General features: G+C 47.3%; 1 protein-coding gene across 1 annotated transcript in view; it reads right to left on the reverse strand.

The window, feature by feature from the left end:
* CFAP54 (cilia and flagella associated protein 54) overlaps window positions 1–20,816 on the reverse strand; it is a 1,106,494-nt gene that overhangs the window by 790,893 nt on the left and 294,785 nt on the right. Inside the window, exon 25 of the mRNA XM_029597529.1 lies at window positions 16,252–16,407. Within this exon, the coding sequence (XP_029453389.1) occupies window positions 16,252–16,407 (156 nt within the window). The remainder of the gene's footprint in view (window positions 1–16,251; window positions 16,408–20,816) is intronic.

Genomic DNA, 20,816 nt, shown 5'->3' on the forward strand with positions numbered 1-20,816 from the left:
GCTGCTGAGCGACTGTCAACTTTCCCCTTTATTCTAGTTTAAAAGCTGTACTACCTTCCTTTTTAAATCTTAGATCCAGGAGCCTGGTTCTACCCTGGTTAAACACAGCTTCAGTTGCAAATTTGCACAACCCAATGCATATTTCCTGTGAAAGGATCCCCCATTCCTCATGAGATAGGGACTTTCTTCCAAGGTAAGTTGCTGTGCATCTGACTTCCAATATAGCTCTTGGCTTGGGTATCCTGCTACAGACCTAGGGTAGTCAACGTTTTGCCCCAGCAGCCCCCAAACCTGACCTGACCATGAAAAAGAAGGTAGAATGTATCATGTCTTTTGATATTAAAGTGGTCCTGTCCAATGTTGGACAACTAAATGCCATTCCATCTATAAAATACTTTTGCCATTGACTGGAACCTAATGCTGTCCTATTTGATGACTCTATGTGTTCAGCACAGCACGTAACAGAAGACCACCCTATTGGATGAAGAACACTCAGAGAAACTGAGAAAAAAGACTGTACAAACAAGGAGACTGTGTGTGAAGCAGAAACCAGTTTACAAACTCAATGTTAGCACTAACAAAGGACCACCTCCGAGAAGCCGTATCCAAAATATCTCAATCAGCACAAGAAATTCAGCCCTCCAACATGCAAATTTCATAGTTTTTGCCAAGCTCACCAGCTAGATCTGACCATGCCAAAAGTTGCAATGAGCATGCATGTACATAGCTACTCTTGTGCAACAACTACAGTAAGAAATCCATAGAACCTCCAAGCACACTCTTTCTTCCCCTTTCCAAAGATGTATTTATAAAAATCTGTACCAAGAGCTTCAAACAAGAAATTACAAATTCAATAATTCCATTCAAGCACTCTAACCAAATCATAGGTCAGTGAATTCCCACATAAGTGGACAGATGGAAATTCAGCTGCTCTGAGTAAGAATATCCAGCATTTTTTTCTTCCTATGTTGAAAGGTGAGAACACCCAGCTGTCTGGGAGTAGTGGGTAAGTATACCAAAGTCCTGTGCCTGGTGGACCAGGTGCATGCACTGAGTGAAACAAAATTACCCAAGCTACTGCAGTGCTGTGGCCTTCTGACATGTCCTTGTCCCTCATGATATTGGCTCTGGCCCTTGAAAACAAAATGTAACAGAAGGACACACTGTGCTCCAAGAATGCTGTGGGGAATTGGGCGCCAGGAAAATAAATGTGGTAAAATTAAGTATGGGGTTTCAAATGAAAACCCCATGCTTACTTTCTCCAGCTCATCCCAGCACCACCCCTTTACCCCATGGGGAAAAGTATGCACAGTCAGTAGCACATGCACTTGTACCAGCAGAGGAATGGGGGCAATTTTCAAAGGGGCCTTCTCCATGGGTAAATATGCACAGAGAAGGCCCCTTTGAAAACTGACCCCTTTGTGTCTTTACAGGAAAACAGATATGGCCCTAGATTAAATTTTGGACAAAAGAAATGCAAAATAAGTGAAAAGGACTGTCAATTTGTTTATTTGTATAATTTGGGAATACAGCATCTTTTGTCCTAGGGATTCATTTTTTATAACCCAAACTAGGGACAAAAAATTAACAGTAAAAAAGCTATATAATTAAAGCCTTTAGGAAAACATGCTCTGGGATTTGTGGGTGGCACAATTGCTTCACGCTTGCCATTTTTTAGAAATTTTTCCCTGCTTGGATTTTAACGTAGAAAGATCCACGACATAGCTGATCTAAAGTTACTGCGCCACAAATTGAAAGGTGAAGATTTTAAATATGATGGGATATGGGGATGCCTCAGAAAACATTGTGAGATTGTTTGTATCACCAAGCTCCATTTGTCATTTTCATTTCTTTAGTGGTAGTAGTATTCTTCCTATACTGTATATTGCATAATAAATGTATTTATATTCTTATTGTATAGTGTGCCAGTATATATATGTAAGCTGTATTTTTGTATTCAATATTTTGTACATTTTCTACAAAAACCTGTTATAAATAAATAGTTTTAAAAAATACTAAATTTTAAGACTAATGAAAAAGTTCCATAGTCACAGTTCCTTATGCAGAAAATTTTGGTTTAGATGACAAAAGAATGCTAAAACTTTAATGAAAGATACACTATAAAGGAAAATTGGTTCTTACCTGCTAATTTTCGTTCCTGTAGTACCAAGGATCAGTCCAGACTGCTGGGTTATGCCTCTCTTCCAGCAGATGGAGTCAGAGAAAAGCTGAAAAGCACCCCCTATATAACCTGGTGTGCCACCTGTGATCCTTCAGTATAATCAATATCAAAGCAGAATGAAGTAAATTTAACAACCAATGACTAGATCAAATGAAATATTAACCTTTTAAAACAATAACCTGTGAAAAAACTATGTATTAGTGTGTGTGCAATCCTTCAAAGGTGTCAAAAATCTGTAAAGAGAAAAAATAAGTAGCTGAGCGGACTCTCCTGAATACTATATCCTCGGGCAGAGTTCTGGACTGATCCTTGGTACTACAGGAATGAAAATGAGCAGGTAAGAACCAATTTTCCTTTCCCTGTATGTACCAATTTTCCTTTCCCTGTATGTACCAGGATCAGTCCAGATGTACCCAAGCTGCCCTAAAAGGGGTGGGACCCGGAGAGTCCCGCTCGAAGCACACTGCTGCCAAAAGAATCCACATTCGGATCTCGGACATCCAAACGGTAATGCTTAACAAACGTGTGCAAAGATTTCCAAATGGCTGCCCTGCAAATTTGTTGGGGTAACACACATTCGCTTTCTGCCCAGGACGCCACTTGCGACCTGATGGAATGCGCTTTAAGACCATCTGGTATTTGCCGCCCATGACATATGTATGCCGAAGCAATAGTCTCCTTCAACCATCGGGCAATAGTAGTCTTAGAAGCCTTACACCCCTTCTTAGGACCGCTCCATAAGACAAAAGATGATCAGACAATCGAAAAGGATTAGTCACCTTCAAGTACTTGTTGTGTTCGTGCCTCTTCTCACCCCTCGCTCCACCCTCTCTACCTTGTTGGCGACTCCCTTTGGCTCTGATGGACAGATGCAGCCGCGGCTTCTCCCTGCCTCTTGGTCCCGGTATCCCCGGGCTGGCTTGACACTACAGATCCGCCATGTTCCCAACAAGGGCGCACGCGCACGCGCTCTCCAGACTTGTACCAGCAAGGGCGTGAACCTCAGGGGCGTCCCCCTCAGTGACATCATCCATTTTCAATTTAAAAGGTCTTTGTTTGCTAACCTCTAACAAGTTAGCAAGGACCTCTTCATGGACTTGCTTCGGCAGTCCATGCTACTTGCAAACGGAACTCCAACTGGACTTGCTTCGGCAGTCCAAACTACTTGCAACATCGATCCGAGTCAGCCAGGGGAATCCTTCTCTACTGCTCGGCCTTTTCAAACTTACCAGGAGTACCCGCTCCATGGGGGCACCGCTCTCTCTTCTTGATTTCAGATTGCCAAGACGGGATCTGGTACTCGCTCCTCGAGGGCCTACGTTCCTGAATACTCTGAAGACTCCCCATTGCCTGGAAGCGATCGCAGACGTGAACACAGTGAGTTCTATTGCAGATAGGAATCAGTACTCGCTCTATGAGGGCCTATATTCCTAGAATCCTTTACAGACTCTCTTTCACCCTGGAAGCCATTTCATATACAGCTATTGTGAGTTCTTATTACAGATTGTTTATAGGAACCAGTGCTCACCTACGGCTCCTGTTCCTGAACATACTGAAGACTCTCTGTGGCATACAGACCATTGCAGACATCTACTATTGTGAGTGTACCATCTTGTATCCAGTATACCTTGTCTACTCACTACTTCTAGTCTCTCTCTACAGCTCAGCGACCCAGAGATTATAATTCCAGTATCAGAAGGACTTCAGCCTTGCCGGATACATCGACTCACTACTGCCACCTCTGGTAGTTCAGCTTCCAGCCTAATAAAGAACTATTGTGTTTGTTTCATATTCCAGCCTAGCCGGTGGTTCCTCTCAGGATCTCCTCCTGGGGGTGCTGTCATCTACCATCGGCCCAGGGATTCACCATTTCCCCAAGTGGTCATTCCTTACACTACTGTCGCTCTGTGGGAGCCAACCACTACAGACCACTAACTCTGCTCACAGAAGTATTATATAGATAGTCAACTCCTCTTTCCTTGGGACTTGCTAGCAGCATATATATAATAGATTGCTACTCCGTAGCGGACGCATGATAGATTGCTCTCTCAGTAGCGAAGTACAATATTACATATTACAAGCTCCTCTCCTCAGAGGCACATCATAGAACAGATTGCCAACTCCTCTTCCTGGGGAGTTGATCTATATCAGATTGCTACCTCCTTTCCTTACAGGAGCATCCTACAGCAGTTCGCTAACAGATAGCTTACAGATCATGTCATATCGCTAACTCCTCCTCCTGGCAGAGGTTAGAGCGACAGACTGCTAACTCCGCCCTCCTGGAGGGGCTCAGCAGAACAGATTGCTAACTCCGCCCCTCTGGAAGAGCTCAGCGTAACAGTACTGCAAAAGAATCCGGTGGACATCCAATTTCCTCAGATCCTGGGCCTGAGGAGAATTCCTATCCACATCTGGAAAAGTCGGTAACTCAACTGACTAGTTGATGTGAAAAGCCAATACCACCTTTGGCAGAAAAGAAGAAACTCCAGAGTCCAAAAGTCGCAAGAACGGCTCTCTACAGGACAACGCTTGAAGCTCCGAAACTCATCTAGTCGAACAAATAGCCACGAGAAACACCGTCTTGAGTGTTAAATCTTTCAACGTAGCCCTTTTGACAGGCGCAAAAGGAGAACTGCAAAGCCCTCGGAGAACCAAATTCAAACTCCACGAAGGACATACCACGCGTACAGGCGGGTGTAAGTGTTTGGCCCCCTTCAAAAAACATGCTACATCCGGATGCCCAGCAATGGAAGTACCATCAACCTTACCTCTTAAACAGCCCAACGCCGCTACCTGAACCCGGAGCGAGCTATACGCCAATCCTTTCTTTAAGCCTTCCTGTAAGAATGCAAGAATGTGCACAATAGTGGCCTGCTGCGGGGACACCTTCAACCCACGGCACCAGGAATCAAAAACCTTCCACACCCAAACGTAGGTGAGAGAAGTAGATGTCTTTCGTGCGCGTAGAAGAGTGGTAATCACTGCCTCTGGGTAGCCCTTCTTTCTTAATTGTCTCCTCTCATAAGCCAAGCCACTAGACAAAAGCGAGCCACTTGATCAAAAAATACTGGACCCTGCCGAAGTAAATTCTGTAGATGACCCAGGCGCAAGGGACCGTCTACCGCCAAGTTGATCAGGTCTGTGAACCACGGCCTTCTCGGCCACTCCGGAGCCACGAGAATAACCGGCCCCCGATGGGATTCTATTCGCCTTAGACCTTTCCCACCAACGGCCAAGGAGGAAATACATAGAGGAGAATGTCGGGAGGCCACGGAAGGACCAGGGCATCCACCCCTTCCGATCCGTTCTCCCTTCTGCGACTGAAGAAACGAGCCGCCTTCGCGTTCACCCGAGTCGCCATCAAGTCCAGATGGGAGACTCCCCACCGGCATGTCACGAGTCAAATCGCCTCCTCGGACAGTTCCCATTCGCCGGGATCTAGTTTCTGTCGACTGAGAAAATCCGCCTGGACATTGTCAACTCCAGCTATATGAGATGCCGCCAAACGGGCCAGATTGCATTCCGCACAGGCCATCAACTTGTCTGCCTCGGTGTCTACCGGCTGACTCTTTGTACCCCCTTGACGGTTTATGTAAGCCACAGTGGTCGCATTGTCGGATAGGATCCATACCGCCCGGTGTCTGACCAGCGGAAGAAAACGGTGCAGCGCTAGGCGAACCACCCTGGTTTCCAACCGATTTATGGACCACTTGGCCTCCTGAGCTGTCCACTGACCTTGCGCTGATCGCGACTGACAGACTGCCCCTCAACCGGAAAGGCTGGCATCCGTCGTCATGACTATCCACTGGGGATTTTACAGGTCCACTCCCTGAAGCAAGTGATCTGGGACCAACCATCAATCTAGGCTGGTCCTGGCCGGTGCTAGCAGTGGCAAGGGCAAGTGGAACTCTTCCAACTTGGGGTCCCAACGGGAGAGCAACACCCTCTGCAAAGGTCTCATATGAGCAAAAGCCCAATGAACCAACTCCAGAGTAGATGTCATAGAACCAAGAACTTGTAAACAGTCCCACACCTTGGGCAAAGGAAGGGCCAAGAGACGTCGGACTTGGGACATTAGCTTGTCCATCCTCACCTGAGGCAGGGAAACCTTGCCCACAGATGTATCGAAACATGCTCTCAGAAGTTCCAACACCTGAGACGGGATCAGCTGGCTCTTGGCGTACTTGACTACCCAGCCTAGTGAATGCAAACGGCGCAAAACAGACTGAATTGCTATCGTGCAAAGCTCCTCCAACTTCGCTCGAATGAGCCAGTTGTCCAGATAGGGATAAACTAAAATTCCTTCCCGCCGAAGGCACGCTGCCACTACCTCCATCACCTTGGTGAAGACTCGTGGAGCCGTCGCCAGTCCGAATGGTAGGGAGCGAAACTGATAATGCTCCCCCAAGACCATGAACCGCAGAAACCTCTGATGGTGTTCGCGGATTCCTTTGTGAAGGTAAGATTCCATCAGATCCAAAGAAGCCAAAAACCCGCCTTTGTGGACGGCCGCAATGACGGACCTCAATGTCTCCATCTGAAACCGAGGGACTCGCAACACTTTGTTGACCTTTTTTAAATCCAATATCAGTCGGATTGAGCCCTCCTTCTTGGGGATTATGAAGTAAATGGAATATCGACCGGTCCGATGCTCGACCGGTGGCACCGAGACAATCACCCCCAGGGTCTTTAACTGAGACAGAGTTTGAAGAACCACCTGTTGTTTTGCCTGAGACCCACAAGGTAACACCAGAAAGAGATCTCGAAGTGGGCGAGCAAATTCCAAAGTATAACTGTGATTTATATCATCGAGAACCCACTGGTCCGATGTGACCTTGACCCATTCCTCGTGAAACAGGGAGAGTCATCCCCCGATCTCCGGAACGGAGGAATGGGCTGGCGCACCTTCATTGGGGAGCTTTGTTGGAGGCGAAACCTTGAAAGGTTCCGTCGCGGTGGGGTCTCCTACCACGAAAGGAATGTGCCCAGGCCTGAGACCTCGTCGACGTCTGCCGAGGAGCAAAGGAGGAGCCCCTACCTGTACGTAAATGGCACTGACCCCAAAAACGACCTCGGAACGTGCCAAAAGGGCAAGACGGTCTGGGCTTGTATTCAGGCAGCTTGTAAACCTTGTTGACCCCCAAGGTTTTAATAAGTTGTTCCAGCTTATCCCCAAACAACAGCTTCCCCTTGAAAGGAAAGGATCCCAGCTGAGAAGTTACGGAACCACAGAAGCCTTTTTGCAGAGAACTACCCTCTGCAGAAACCGCCGAAGACATAGTACGAGCAGAGGTATGGAGAAGATCGTACAACGCATCAGCCATATAGGCAACTGCCGATTCCATGCGGTTCGCCTGTTCAGCCTCCCCCAGAGGAAGTGCCTGAGTTGTGAGCAATTGCTGAACCCAGCAGAGGGTAGTTCTCTGCATAAGGCTGCTACAGATGGCCGCCCTCACTCCAAGCGCTGATACCTCAAATATTCGTTAGAGTAGAACTTCCAGCTTCCTATCCTGGAGATCCTTGAGAGCTGCCCCTTCCGTTACTGGATTCGTTGTGCGCTTAGCTATGGCTGTGACGGCCGAGTCCACCTTAGGAATCTTGAGAAGATCCATGGACTCACCCGGTGGCGGATAAAGCTTTTCCATAGCTCTGCTAACCCGCAAAGAGGCTTCAGGAATATCCCATTCCCAGGACATAATCTGAAAAAGATTCGGATGAAACGGAAAGGTTTGAGGGAGAGATTGCAAGCCCGATAAAACTGGATCCCCAGAAGAAGAATCCGTCACCAGCTCCAGAGCCGGAAAATCCAGTTCCTGTAGGACATGCGGAATTAAAGGATCCAGTTCCTCCTTGCGGAACAACAGGAGCACCTGCAGATCATCACCCTCCACCAGAGTGACACTATCTACATCATCGCTCACATCCACTGAGGAGGGGTCCTGGATAACAGGATCCGGAGGTGTGGAGGGTATTGGGAGCCCTTCGTCAGGAATTGGACGGGGAAGCCGCATTCCAGCACTCCCCTATCCCTCAGCCAGCTTAAAAACCATAGCTGGAGGGGGAGATTGCATTTCCCAGTCAGCCTCAGCTTCCAAATATGCTTTGTGGAGCAGTAATACAAACTGTGAAGAAAATGGGTGCTGCCGCTTTAAGAGCCCCCCCCCCCCCACGGGAGGAGCTTAGTCCGGAGGCAATGCTGAGGGAGGAGCTAAGTCAGGCTGTAAAACGAGGGGCCTTTGAGGGCTCAGTGAAGGTGGGGAAAGTGGAGGGAGATCTCCTCCCTCTGAGTCCTGAACATTGGAACCTGAGCCAGGCAAGATGGCCGCCGTTCCCCCTCCGAGCAGGGACGGTGCAGGCCTCTGCCTCCGAGCTGCCTGACTGCTCACCAAGCCACGCGATCGCAGCAGAGCCGACTTTTGCCCTGAATTTGGCCGCTGCAAAGGCCCCTCGCCCCCGGAAATAAATCGGGAGCAGAGGCCTTCGCAGGAGAGCCACGATGCCGGCTCCCCACAAGCTTCACAACATGACCCACACGGCATGGAAAATGCGCAAAAAATGTAACGTCAGCTAGGTGGAGAAATCCACCCCTTATGGAGGTTAAGAGCTGCCCAAAAAGGCTCTCTAAAAACGCCTCCAATTAAATCATTTTCAAATAAAAGAGCCTTCTCTACAGTCGGCCCGAATCACTGGAACTCTCTCCCTTCAGAACTTAGACTGGAACAATTTATTTATTTATTTATTTAACAACTTTTCTATACCGACATTAAAATACACATCATATCGGTTTACATTGTAACAAAAGGTAGAAAATACAAATAACAGGTGGTAGGGTGGGGGGAAAACTAAGAACGTGGGGTCAGAGGGGAGACCCCAAACTAAGATAGGGAAGGGGAGAAGGCGATAGGAACAGTAACAATGTCCAATTACAGTAACAATGTCCAATTACTTTCAAAAAAAGACTCAAGACTTGGATCTTCTCCCTAGCCTACGCCTAATTCGATCTTAATCCTTCCTACCCACTGGATGCAAATTATCATGTTTTTCACTGCCAAACAACCACAGATATAATCTCATATTGCTCTATTCTCATATAATCGCCTGTTACATGTTTGACTGCCAACCTTTACTGTTTCTGTTGTTTAAAGGTTCTATGTCATTATGAGTTTAAATGTATAATATCCAAGTTCTTTATTTCCTGTTCTCTGTAAGACTCAAGTCAGTCATTTCAATAGTTGTATGTAAACCGAAGTGCTTAGTGATTTTGTCTCTAGAACCTCGGTATATAAAAAATGTTAAATAAATAAATAAATAAATGGAGGCCCGGGAGAAAATCGGCAGGCTAGGGCTGATTAAAACAGGTAGAGTGCAATTTAAAATCTACCCGTTTCTGTTTTGAAACTTCGTTTTGTTTTTTTGGTTTTTTTTTTACTCAGCCACCAAGCAGGGGAATTACCATTCCTACATTCACTATACAGCCATTAGCTCCCACCAGAGGAATGACGCCTTCTCCGGACCTGTATAGGAGGGGGGAGAGGGACCAGTAAATCTCCCCCAAACTCACCGGGTAAAGGAACAAGCCTCCGGGTATAGAGGCCTTAGGGCACTGCCCAGCCTTGCCTGCCCTTAGGGAGTGCTCAGCACACTTTCCCCCGTTTCTGTATGCTCCTGTTTGTATTTTATATATATATATTTTAAACTTACAGTATGTTGATCTAGCCAAAGGAATATTCAAATAGAAAACACTTAGCAATTAATCAATAGTTTTCTGTAAGGATCAGGACTGCAGGTTAAGCAAAATTGCTTACCTTGTAATAGGTGTTATCCCAGGACAGCAGGATGTAGTCCTCACATACGGGTGACATCAGTAATGGAGCCCTATGTACGGAAAAACTTCTACCAAGTTTCTATGAAACTTTTGACTGGCACCAGAGTGCCTACTGAGCATGCCCAGCATGCCATGATATTCCCTGCCACAGGGGTCTCCCTTCAGTCTGTTTTGTAGCAATTAGCGTTAGCCAAAAATAAAATAATAAAACGTATCGGGCCCAACTCCGCGGGGTGGCGGGTGGGTTTCGTGAGGACTACATCCTGCTGTCCTGGGATAACACCTATTACAAGGTAAGCAATTTTGCTTTATCCCAGGACAAGCAGGATGCTAGTCCTCACATATGGGTGATTAGCAAGCTAGAGGCTGAGTCATTTGGGATTGAGGCAACAGTGAAGTATTGTTGTTGAAATGAATCAGCCGAAGATCACAGCAGGTTGAATGTAGAAGGAGTTGGGATTACACTGGAAACAAGTTCTTTAAGACAGATTGTCCATAGGCTGAATCTTGTCTTCCTTCTTTGTCTAAACAATAGTGAGCTGCAAAGGTGTGAAGAGAACTCCATGTTGCTGCTTTACAAATGTCCAGAATAGGTACAGAGCGAAGGTGTGCTACTGAGGTTGACATCGCTCTGACTGAATGTGCTTTTACTCGCCCTTGAAGAGTAAGGCCTGCTTTCTCATAACAAAATTGTATGCAATCTGCTAGCCAGTTTGACAAAGTATGTTTACCCACTGGTTTACCTGGTTTGTTTGGATCATAGGATACAAATAGTTGACTGGATTTCCTTTGGACTGTAGTGCGGTTTAAGTAGAAGGATAGAGCCCGCTTACAGTCCAAGGTATGTAAGGCTCTTTCTCCTTGGTGAGAGTGAGGCCTTGGAAAGAATGTTGGTAAAACTATAGATTGATTGAGGTGGAATTCCGAGACTACTTTTGGAAGGAATTTAGGATGAGTACAGAGGACCACCCTGTCATGTAGGAACTTTGTAAAAGGTTCATATGTGACAAGAGCTTGTAGTTCACTGACTCTTCTAGCTGATTTAATGGCTATGAGGAATACAGTTTTCCATGTAAGATATTTAAGGTCACAGGTATCTATGGGTTCGAATGGGGAACGCATGAGCCTGGTTAATACTACGTTCAGGTCCCATTGTATGCTTGGGGAATGAAGTGGAGGTTTAAGGTGAGTTAAGCCTTTCATAAATTTACTGATGAGAGGCTGTGTAGAGATAGATGTGTCTCCCAGCTTGTTATGATAAGCTGAGATTGCACTCAAATGTACTCTTACAGATGAAGTCCTAAGACCAGAGTCTGAAAGATGGTATAGGTAGTCTAGTAGTGAAGTAGTGGGGCAAGTGAAAGGATCTATAGATTTCTGAGTGCACCACAAAGTAAACCATTTCCATTTGTAGGAATAATTCTTTCTAGTGGAAGGTTTACGTGAAGCTATCATCACCTGAGATATAGTGGTTGGAAGGTTGAGTGGTTGTAAGATCAAGCTTTCAACATCCATGCCGTCAGGGACAGGGATTGAAGGTTGGGATGGTGCAACCGACCCTGATCCTGAGTTATGAGATTGGGAGCTACTCTCAGACGAATTGGATCCCTGACTGAGAGGTCTAGCAGTGTGGGGAACCATACTTGTCGAGGCCAGTATGCGGCTATGAGTATCATGGTCCCCTTGTCCTGTTGTAGCTTCACTAGAGTTTTGGTTATGAACGGTATCGGTGGATACGCGTATAACAGGCCTGAATTCCAATGGCGAGCAAAGGCGTCCTTTTGTAGGCTGTTCTCCTGTTGAAGCAGAGAGCAGTAATTGTTCACTTTGTAGTTCAGGTGAGATGCAAAGAGGTCTTTTGTTGGTTGACCCCAGTGTTGAAAGATCTTGGTTGCTATCGTTGGATCCAAGGACCACTCGTGTGGTTGGAACTGACGACTTAGGCGATCGGCTACTATGTTGTGGATGCCTGCTAGGTAAGTGGCCCGTAGAAGAATTGAATGTGCTAGGGCCCAATCCCAAATCTGTGCTGCTTCCTGGCAAAGGAGGTAGGAACCTGTTCCCCCCTTGTTTGTTGATGTACCACATGGCTACTGTGTTGTCCGTTTGGATCAGAACAGTCTTGTGTGAAAGGCAGTCCTTGAACGCATGTAGCGCATAACGTATAGCTCGAAGCTCTAGGAAGTTTATTTGAAAAGAGGCTTCGAGTTTTGTCCACGTTCCCTGTGTCTTTAGATGACCAATGTGTGCTCCCCAGCCCAAGGTGGACGCATCTGTAGTTAAAGTCACTTGGGGAACTGGTTGCTGAAAAGGTAGGCCTTTGAGCAAGTTGTTCATTGATGTCCACCAGAGGAGGGAGGAGCGTAGTTCCTGCGTTATCTGAATGGGAGTGGACAATGGTTGAACGGCTTGAATCCACTGAGATTTGAGTGTCCATTGCATTAGTCGCATGGTCAGTCTGGCCATGGGAGTGACGTGAACTGTGGAGGCCATGTGACCGAGTAGGGTGAGGCACTGATGAGCTGTAACTTGAGATTGAGTTCAGAAAGAGTGTGCCAGGAGAGTGAGTGTTTGAGCACGGTCTCTTGGAAGAAAAGCTTTTGCTGTGATGGTGTTTAGGTCTGTACCTATGAATTGTAATAGGTGAGATGGTGTGAAATGGGATTTCTGGTAATTGATGAGAAACCCCAAGGAGTGAAGCAAGTTGACAGTGAGCTTGAGGGAATTGAGAGCTCCTTCTTGTGTCTGACTCCTGATGAGCCAGTCGTCCAAGTAAGGGAATACATGCACCCTTTGTTTGTGAAGATGTGCCACCGCTACTGCCAGACACTTTGTGAACACTCGAGGTGCTGAGGCTAGGCCGAATAGAAGTACTCGGTATTGAAAATGTTGTCCCTCGATCAGAAATCGCAGGTACTGTCGATGAGGAGGAAAGATGGGAATGTGAGCGTAGGCATCTTGAAGATCCAGAGAGCAGAGCCAATCCCCTTTTTGAAGAAGAGGTAGCATGGTGCCTAACGATACCATCCTGAATTTTTCTTTTTTGAGAAATTTGTTGAGATTTCTGAGATTCAGGATTGGACGTAGGCCTCCGGTTTTCTTTGGAATGAGGAAATAGCGGGAGTAGAATCCTCTGCCCTGCTAAGGCCTGGGAACTGGTTCTATGGCCCTGGCTCTCAGAAGGGTGGATAATTCTGTTCTTAGGATTTTGGAGTGGTGGTTCACTGTCCAAGACATGACAGGTGGAGTCTCTTTTGGTACAGTGAGAAAGTCCAATCGGTACCCTTGCGCTGTAATTGAGAGTACCCATTGGTCTGTTGTTATGGAGGTCCAGGTATGATGGAAATAGGTTATGCGACCTCCCACTGGAAATTCTGGAAGTGGATTGTGAAAGGTGCTTCTGCTCTCTGGTTGTATTTCAAAAGCCTGATGTAGATGCAGTCTGAGCAGGAGGTTGAGGCCTAGCGGCCTTTGCCGAGACTGAGGACGCTGAGTTGGACAAGCTTGTCTTGACCGGCTTGTTGGGGGGTAGTAGCGTCGTTGGCGGTAATAAGGCCTCCTGACATCTCTTCTAGGAAGTCTTCTAGAAGGTGGTTGTGACTCTTGAGGAATTAGTGACAGTTGCTTGAGAGTTTCAGTGTGGTCCTTTATGGTGGCCATTGCTTCCTTAACCTTGTCTCCGAATAGGTTCTCACCCAAGCAAGGAAGGTCGGCTAATCTCTCTTGAACTTCTGGCCTTAACTCAGAAGCCTTCAGCCAAGCCCATCTACGAGCCGTGATTCCTGAGGCTGACAATCGAGAAGCAGTCTCAAAGCTGTCGTATGTAGCTCTGACTTCGTGCTTGCCTGCTTCTAGGTCCTTATGCACGAGTTGTGAGAATGCTTCCTGAAATTGCTCTGGAAGATCCTGGGTAAGGCCTTCGACCTGCTTCCAGAGGTTGCGTTGATATTGGTTCATGAATAACTGGTAAGAATTTATTCTTGAAACCAACATAGCACCTTGAAAGATCTTTCTGCCTAGACTGTCCAGGAATGGACTTTCTTTTCCTGGTGGTGTGGAAGCATGTGTTTTGAGCCTTTTAGCTTTTTTCTGGGCTGACTCAACTACCACCGACTGGTGTGGTAGTTGAGATTTTTGAAATCCAGGAATTGGCTGGACGAGATATGTAGCATCTGCTCACTTATTAACTGTTGCTACTGATCCAGGGTGCTCCCACAATCTGTACATGAGCTCCTGCAGCACCTCATGTACTGGTATAGCCAGTATTTCCTTGGGAGGATCTACAAACTGTAGCACCTCTAATGTTTTCTGCCTGGTGTCTAGTTCAGAGAGAAGTTGAAAAGGTATAGTCTCCGATATGTCCTTTACAAAATTGGAGAAAGAGAGATCTTCCGGAGGTGACTTTCTCCTATCTTCTGGAGGTGAAGGCTGAGATAACATGTCCTCGTCAGTAGAGACATCTGTGTCAGAATCAGTTGCAGTGCTCTTGGATGACCTGATGGCCTGAAAGGCATCGATGGAATGGAAGGAAACTCTGGAGAGTGTGGCCTCCGAGGTGGAACAATACCAGAAGGGCCAGGTATTGGTTCAGGAATCGTGCCTTCCTCTATATATTGGGGCTTCTTGGATACAGCCTGGATTAGGGTGTCCAATTTCTCCATCAGAGGCTGAAAATAGAGACCTCTGGAATCGGCATCGATGGCTTCATCATCGATGGCATCGACGGCATCGGTGTCGGAACGGCCGGCATAGGCATCGACGGCATCGGTGCCGGAATGGCCGGTGACATCGGTATCGAGGATGGAATATCCATCGGTACCGGGATCGGCGTCGATGGCATTGCTGGTGTCGAAGGTTGTGGCCTCGGTATCGCTTCGAGGAACGTGTCCCGTACCGCTTGACTTATATAAACATCAAGTTCCGCCCACATGGATGGTGAGATCAGAGCAGCCATGGGGGGAGGCGGTAGTGGCGATGCCGGTACCTCCTCAGAGCCCTGAGAAGGTATGGTTCCCTGCACCGGTATCGGCGGGGATTGCCTTGGTATCGATGGCTCTGGAGCCTGTACGTCCAACCGAGGTTTCTTAGCTGTCGATTCCGTCTCCGATGGCACCACGGGTATCGGGTCGGTGGTCGACGTGTGCTGCCTTCGATGCTGATGGCGATGCTTTTCTTTTTCTTTGGCCTTTTTGCTTCCCGATGTCGATGCTCTTGACGATGGGGAGGGGGAGGAAATAAAAGCATCTCCCGACTCACCTGGGACTCGCTTCTTTAACACCACCTTGTGAATCGATCCAGCCGGAGACGATTGCATTGAGGATGATGCTGCAGGTAAAAGCTGAATCTTGAAAAGCTGTTCCATCTTCTCCATCCGGAGTCGACATCCCTTCGATGTCATGGCCGCACACATGGGGCAGGCCCTAACATCGTGGTTCTCACCAAGGCAAAGAATGCAGTCTTGGTGAGGATCTGTAATAGACATATTTCTGGTGCACTTAGGGCACTTTTTGAATCCCGAAGCCATTTTTAGGTCGGACAGCTGTCGACGACCGATGACCAGGAAAAAAGACGGTCAAAAAACGGAACGGAACCGCGAAGTAATGAAAAATTTACCGCGATGGTATTCTAAAGGGAGACCCTTGCAGCTGAAGTTTTTCCAACTTTTTCTGAAAGTTTAAATTTGTGGAGAAATCTCCACAGGACTCCTACTAATCGCGAGGCTAACGACTCCGTGGAAAAAAGAAGACTGAAGGGAGACCCCTGTGGCAGGGAACATCATGGCATGCTGGGCATGCTCAGTAGGCACTCTGGTGCCAGTCAAAAGTTTCATAGAAACTTTGATAGAAGTTTTTCCGTACATAGGGCTCCATTACTGATGTCACCCGTATGTGAGGACTAGCATCCTGCTTGTCCTGGGATAATGCCATCCTATCATCTGCTGGAGCCAGAGAATACTGAAGGATCGCAGGTGGCACACCAGGTTATCTAGGGGGTGCTTTTCAGATTTTCTCAGACTCCATCTGCTGGAAGGGAGGCATAACCCAGCAGTCTGGACTGATCCTGGTAATTACAGGGAATTAGAAATATTGGCAGTAACACTGAATGCCAGACACCCAACCTTTTGTTCTTGCCTCTGCCTTTCTCCTCTTCCAGTCATGTTTCTCTGGGAGGGATCCATAGACGATGCTATACCAATTTCATTAATACTGGTACAGCTAATTTTTATTTTTAGATATTATCTTACCTGCACTACTGGTACTGAAGGTATTCTGTGATAGATGATGGGAGCAAGGAGACCATAGCACTGAACAACAGCTTGCAGGGCATAGTTTGTATCATTCAAATAGTTACTGAGTTCAAGTGCTACTAGCATTCGCTCACATTCTGCAATTCTTTGAATCTGAAAAAGAATACATAGTGTTGTAGAGGTGAACGTCATCACATGTGTAGCCCTGGTCCAAATTTGGAGACTGCAAGTGTCATTTAATTTCACTTTACCTTCACCTACTAGTCAAGTGGTAGGTGGCTCTGCAGAACAGGATAACATTGTATATTCTATTCCATTACACGAGGAATAACTCTAGAGCAGTATTTCCCAACCCTCTCTTGGAGGATATCAATAATAAATATGCATGAGATAGATTTGCATACATGCATATTCATTATTGATATCCTGAAAATCTGACTGGTCAAGTGCACCACCAGGAGAGGGTTGGGAAACACTGATCTAGAGGGGGTATAGCTCTGGGTATATAAGTCTGCATTTCTGAGAGGGAGAAGGGAAATTCTGGAAGAAGAGTCTAGAAAGGGGAACTGAGAGAACTGGTTTCTTTTACCATAAATACTGGTGTGACAAAAGACTACTCCTGGGTGCTGATGCCTACTACTTATCAAGAGTCCTAGGAGGAAGGATGTATACAGCTGTCTACAAGAACAAATTCCTGCCAGGACAAACCTAAACAGAACTGAGAGCACCCGGGGAGGATAACTTTCAAAATTGGTCATGTGCACCCATATACACATATATATGGGTGCACACAAATTTACTACTGTATTTTATAACCTTCGCACTAATGATATGTTGTTGTACCCATTGGTTGCACACAGCTGCGCCCTCTCTTTCTCACCTCTTTTCTTTCTCTTTCCTCTCCTCTGGGAAAGATGGCTGCCTCCGCCTCTCTCCGCCGACCTCTCCAGCGTCCCCGGACCGGCATGGGCGATTGCGTTCGCCATTCTTACACTGAGGTCACTTAGGGCATGCGCGCTGCCCTCTCTTTTGAATACATCATGGCGGGAATCTCGGGGGCGTCCCTACTGCATGACGTCACTACCTCCGGGTACTTAGCCTCCGATCTCCAATCCAGCTATGAGTTAGCAAGGATTCCGCTCCAGCTAATTTTGACTTCCTTCAGAGACACCCGCTCTGAGTTCTCGCTCCTACAAACCCTCCGGGGTTACGATGGCTACACCAGGGCATTCTAGGTACCCGTTCAAGGGACTTATTCGCTCCTACCTACCCTCCGGAGTTACGCTGTTCCAGCAAGGACGCTCAAGGCACCCGCTCCTCGGGGGTCTTGCTTTGCTCCTATCTACTCTCCAGGTTTCCCAGCTCATCAGGATCCTAGGTACCCACTCCCCGGGGCCTTGCACTCGCCTGCCTTCCTCCTGGGTTAACCTGCATCTACAGAGGATATCTGGGCTCCGACGTTCCAGGCCTTGCATCATCTCTACCTCCGATCTGCGGAGGCCACCTCTCCTACAGCTACCAGCCTTCATGAGAACCTTCTCTCTTCAGTCTCTCTGCCTTGTCTCACCACAGAATAGATTCTCGGCGTACTCCGCTCCGCAGACCACTACCAGATCTACCATCGCTGACTACGTCATCTGTGACTGGGTTCTCGGCCTACCCCGCTCCATGGACCACTACCGGACCCTTCACTTCTAGCTCCTGGTGAGACCTTCTCTGCACTTGATACAACTCAGTGCCTGGACTGAACTTCATCATCAGAGACCTATTCCACTGGCTGAGGAACGCACCCCGCTCCTCTGGACTTGCCAACTGCTGTATAATAAAGCTTCTATTCTCTCTGTGGTCATTACTGAAGAATCAGCCTATTGCTATATTTTCCCCACGGGGTCCCTCCCCTTGGGAAGAGTCATCAATATAGCAACCAAGGGTCCACAACATGTCAAACTTACAACATATGTGAGGATATAAAATACAAGTACATGTGCATGCACCACGTTTGCATATGTAAAAGCAACTAGCCGCACAAGTTTGGACTTACCTGAAAAAGTAGCAGCACTTATCCAGATAAGTTTCAATGTATGTAGTGGCATTTAGCTGGATAAGTCTGAAAAATGTTGCTTGTCCATCTAAATAGCACTTTTCTGACTTATTTGGATAAATAAGATAACCGGATAAGTCTTAAAAAAAAAAAAGCGCTATTTATCCAAATAAGTTCAAATTTGTCTGAGGCGGAAAAGGTGCTATTTAGCTGAATAAGTCAGAATTTAGCCAGGTAAGTGTGCGCAAATGATATACCCACATATTTTATATTTCAAATTTTAAGGGGAATCATGAATAGATTGTACTTGTGTTACTTAGATGCATTTACCCACCGTAAGTTGGCTTTTATATGGCAAGGGTTAGAGTAGACCCCAAGGACGACTGGATGGCATCTTCTGTCTGGCACAATTGGCGCAGGAAGCAACATAGGAGAATGTGTCTTCCTTCATGGTGGCAACAAAGTAGGTTTAGACGCCAGAAAGATGTCCGATTAGAACTATTTTTATTGGAGACGTATTCTTAAAAAGAGCCTGACTCAGGCCGAGTTTCGCCCCCACACTGGGGCTGCCTCAGGGGCTAAAAAACATAAATAACAAATATAACTACAACAAACAGGACATACAAAAAACTGAAATCATACTACATATATAATGGTAACGTATAAAATAAACAGGTACTATTACAAACAAATATAATGACAAAAATCAACAGAATTTTTTGATACAATTCTAGGAGCAGCAGAGATAAGAGCAAATTAATTAAAAGTACATTATTTTAATTCGCTCTTATCTCTGCTGCTCTTAGAATTCTATCAAAAAACATTTTTTACCATTATATATGTAATATGATTTCAGTTTTTTGTTGCCTACACTGTTACGAGTGCGTCCACCACGCCGCTGACGGGCTGAGGGTTTGGAGGCCTTCAGGTTCTGTTGTAGGTGCGAGGAGCGCGGTTGCCTCTAGAGCAGGTAGTGTGAGCCCTTGGGCCACAGCAAGACCCAGAGAGGAGCCCCAAGCCACACCGTGGGAGGTGAGCCGATGCAAGCATGGAGAGCCAGGCAAGTACTGAAGCAGGAATAAGGAACAGAGTCTGACCCTCAGCCGGACCAGCACGCCCATGGCAACCAACAACCAATGTTGATTGATGAACGGTCCTCCGACTGTTCCAAGCCCTTTCGGACCTGCTGCTGGGTAACGGCATTGGGCGGCAGGCTGGACAGAGGACGAGGGCAGACATAGTCCTTAGTACACTGAAGACATCATAGACGAGAGCTGAAGCGAAGACATCATAGACGAGGGCTGGTGCAGAGACATCATAGACGAAGGCTGGTGCAGAGACATCATAGATGAGGGCTGAAGCAAGGACATCATAGATGAGGACTGAAGCAAGGACATCATAGACGAGGGCTGGAAAGGAAGACATGGGCACTGTCCCTCAGGGCGCCCTACTCAGCCCACCCGCGGGACTGAGTCGCGGACCACCCCATCCCATAACGCGCCCTACACAGCCCAGGAAGGCTGGTCGCAGACCAAGCTGAGAACGGGAGAGCGCAGGGAAGAAGAAGCAGTGGATTACTGCACTCCTGGCTGTCAAGGCAGGTTGCTGCACTCTGAGCAGCCTAAAGCAGGTTGCTGCACTCCTGGCAGCCTAAAGCAAGCAGGAACATCTGGAACTGGATCAGGAACAAACATCAGGAACATCCAGAACAAACATCAAAGCAACAGGCAGAGACAGGACAGGGAGCCGTCAAGACAAGCAAGACCACGGAGGACCTGGATTGGTCTGAAGACACAGGCAACTGTGGAACCCAATCCAAAGGCCAGGGACATCTGGAACCAACATCAGGGAAACAGGCAGAGACACAGGACAGGGAGCCGTCAAAACAAGACACAGGACAGGGAGCCATCGAAGCAAAGACGACCACGGAGGACCTGGATCAAGGAAGAAGCACAGACAACTGTGAGACTCAATCCGAAGGCCTCCAAACCCTCGGCCCGTCAGCAGCGTGGTGGACGCGCTCGTAACAGAATCCGAAGGCCCCCAGGAACTGAAGTGAAAGTCCTTTTATACTGCTGTATGCAGGCAACTCCCTGGGAGGAGTTCACCTGGACTGCCCCTTGCTGGCCCTATAACTGAGGTGGAGTGCCGCGGGCTGGCCCCTAGGGAGAAGGGCGTGGCCGGAACCAGGAAGTCCAAGCAAACACAAGCAAGCCACAGGCAGGCCTCAAGAACAGCTAGGCCTCCCAGACCCTGGAGCAAATCCTGGATAGTACGCAGGCGAGGCACTGGCTTCGGAGTGGCCTCCGGAGGAGAAGGTAAGATGCCTCCTGTGGCGCAGCTACAGGAGGGATCGCAACATACACGGCTTTCTTAGATAGCCTACCCTCCTGCTTTGTTGTTCCTTCATGGTGGGCCACCAATAAAAGTTTTGTAGCTTAGACAGAGTTCTGCGTTGGCCAGGGTGTCCTGCCAGTTTATAGTCGTGAGCCCATGCTAACAACTTTTTTCTGAGGTTCTT

This window comes from Rhinatrema bivittatum, chromosome 4 (genome assembly GCF_901001135.1).
Source record: "Rhinatrema bivittatum chromosome 4, aRhiBiv1.1, whole genome shotgun sequence".
NCBI lineage: Eukaryota > Metazoa > Chordata > Amphibia > Gymnophiona > Rhinatrematidae > Rhinatrema > Rhinatrema bivittatum.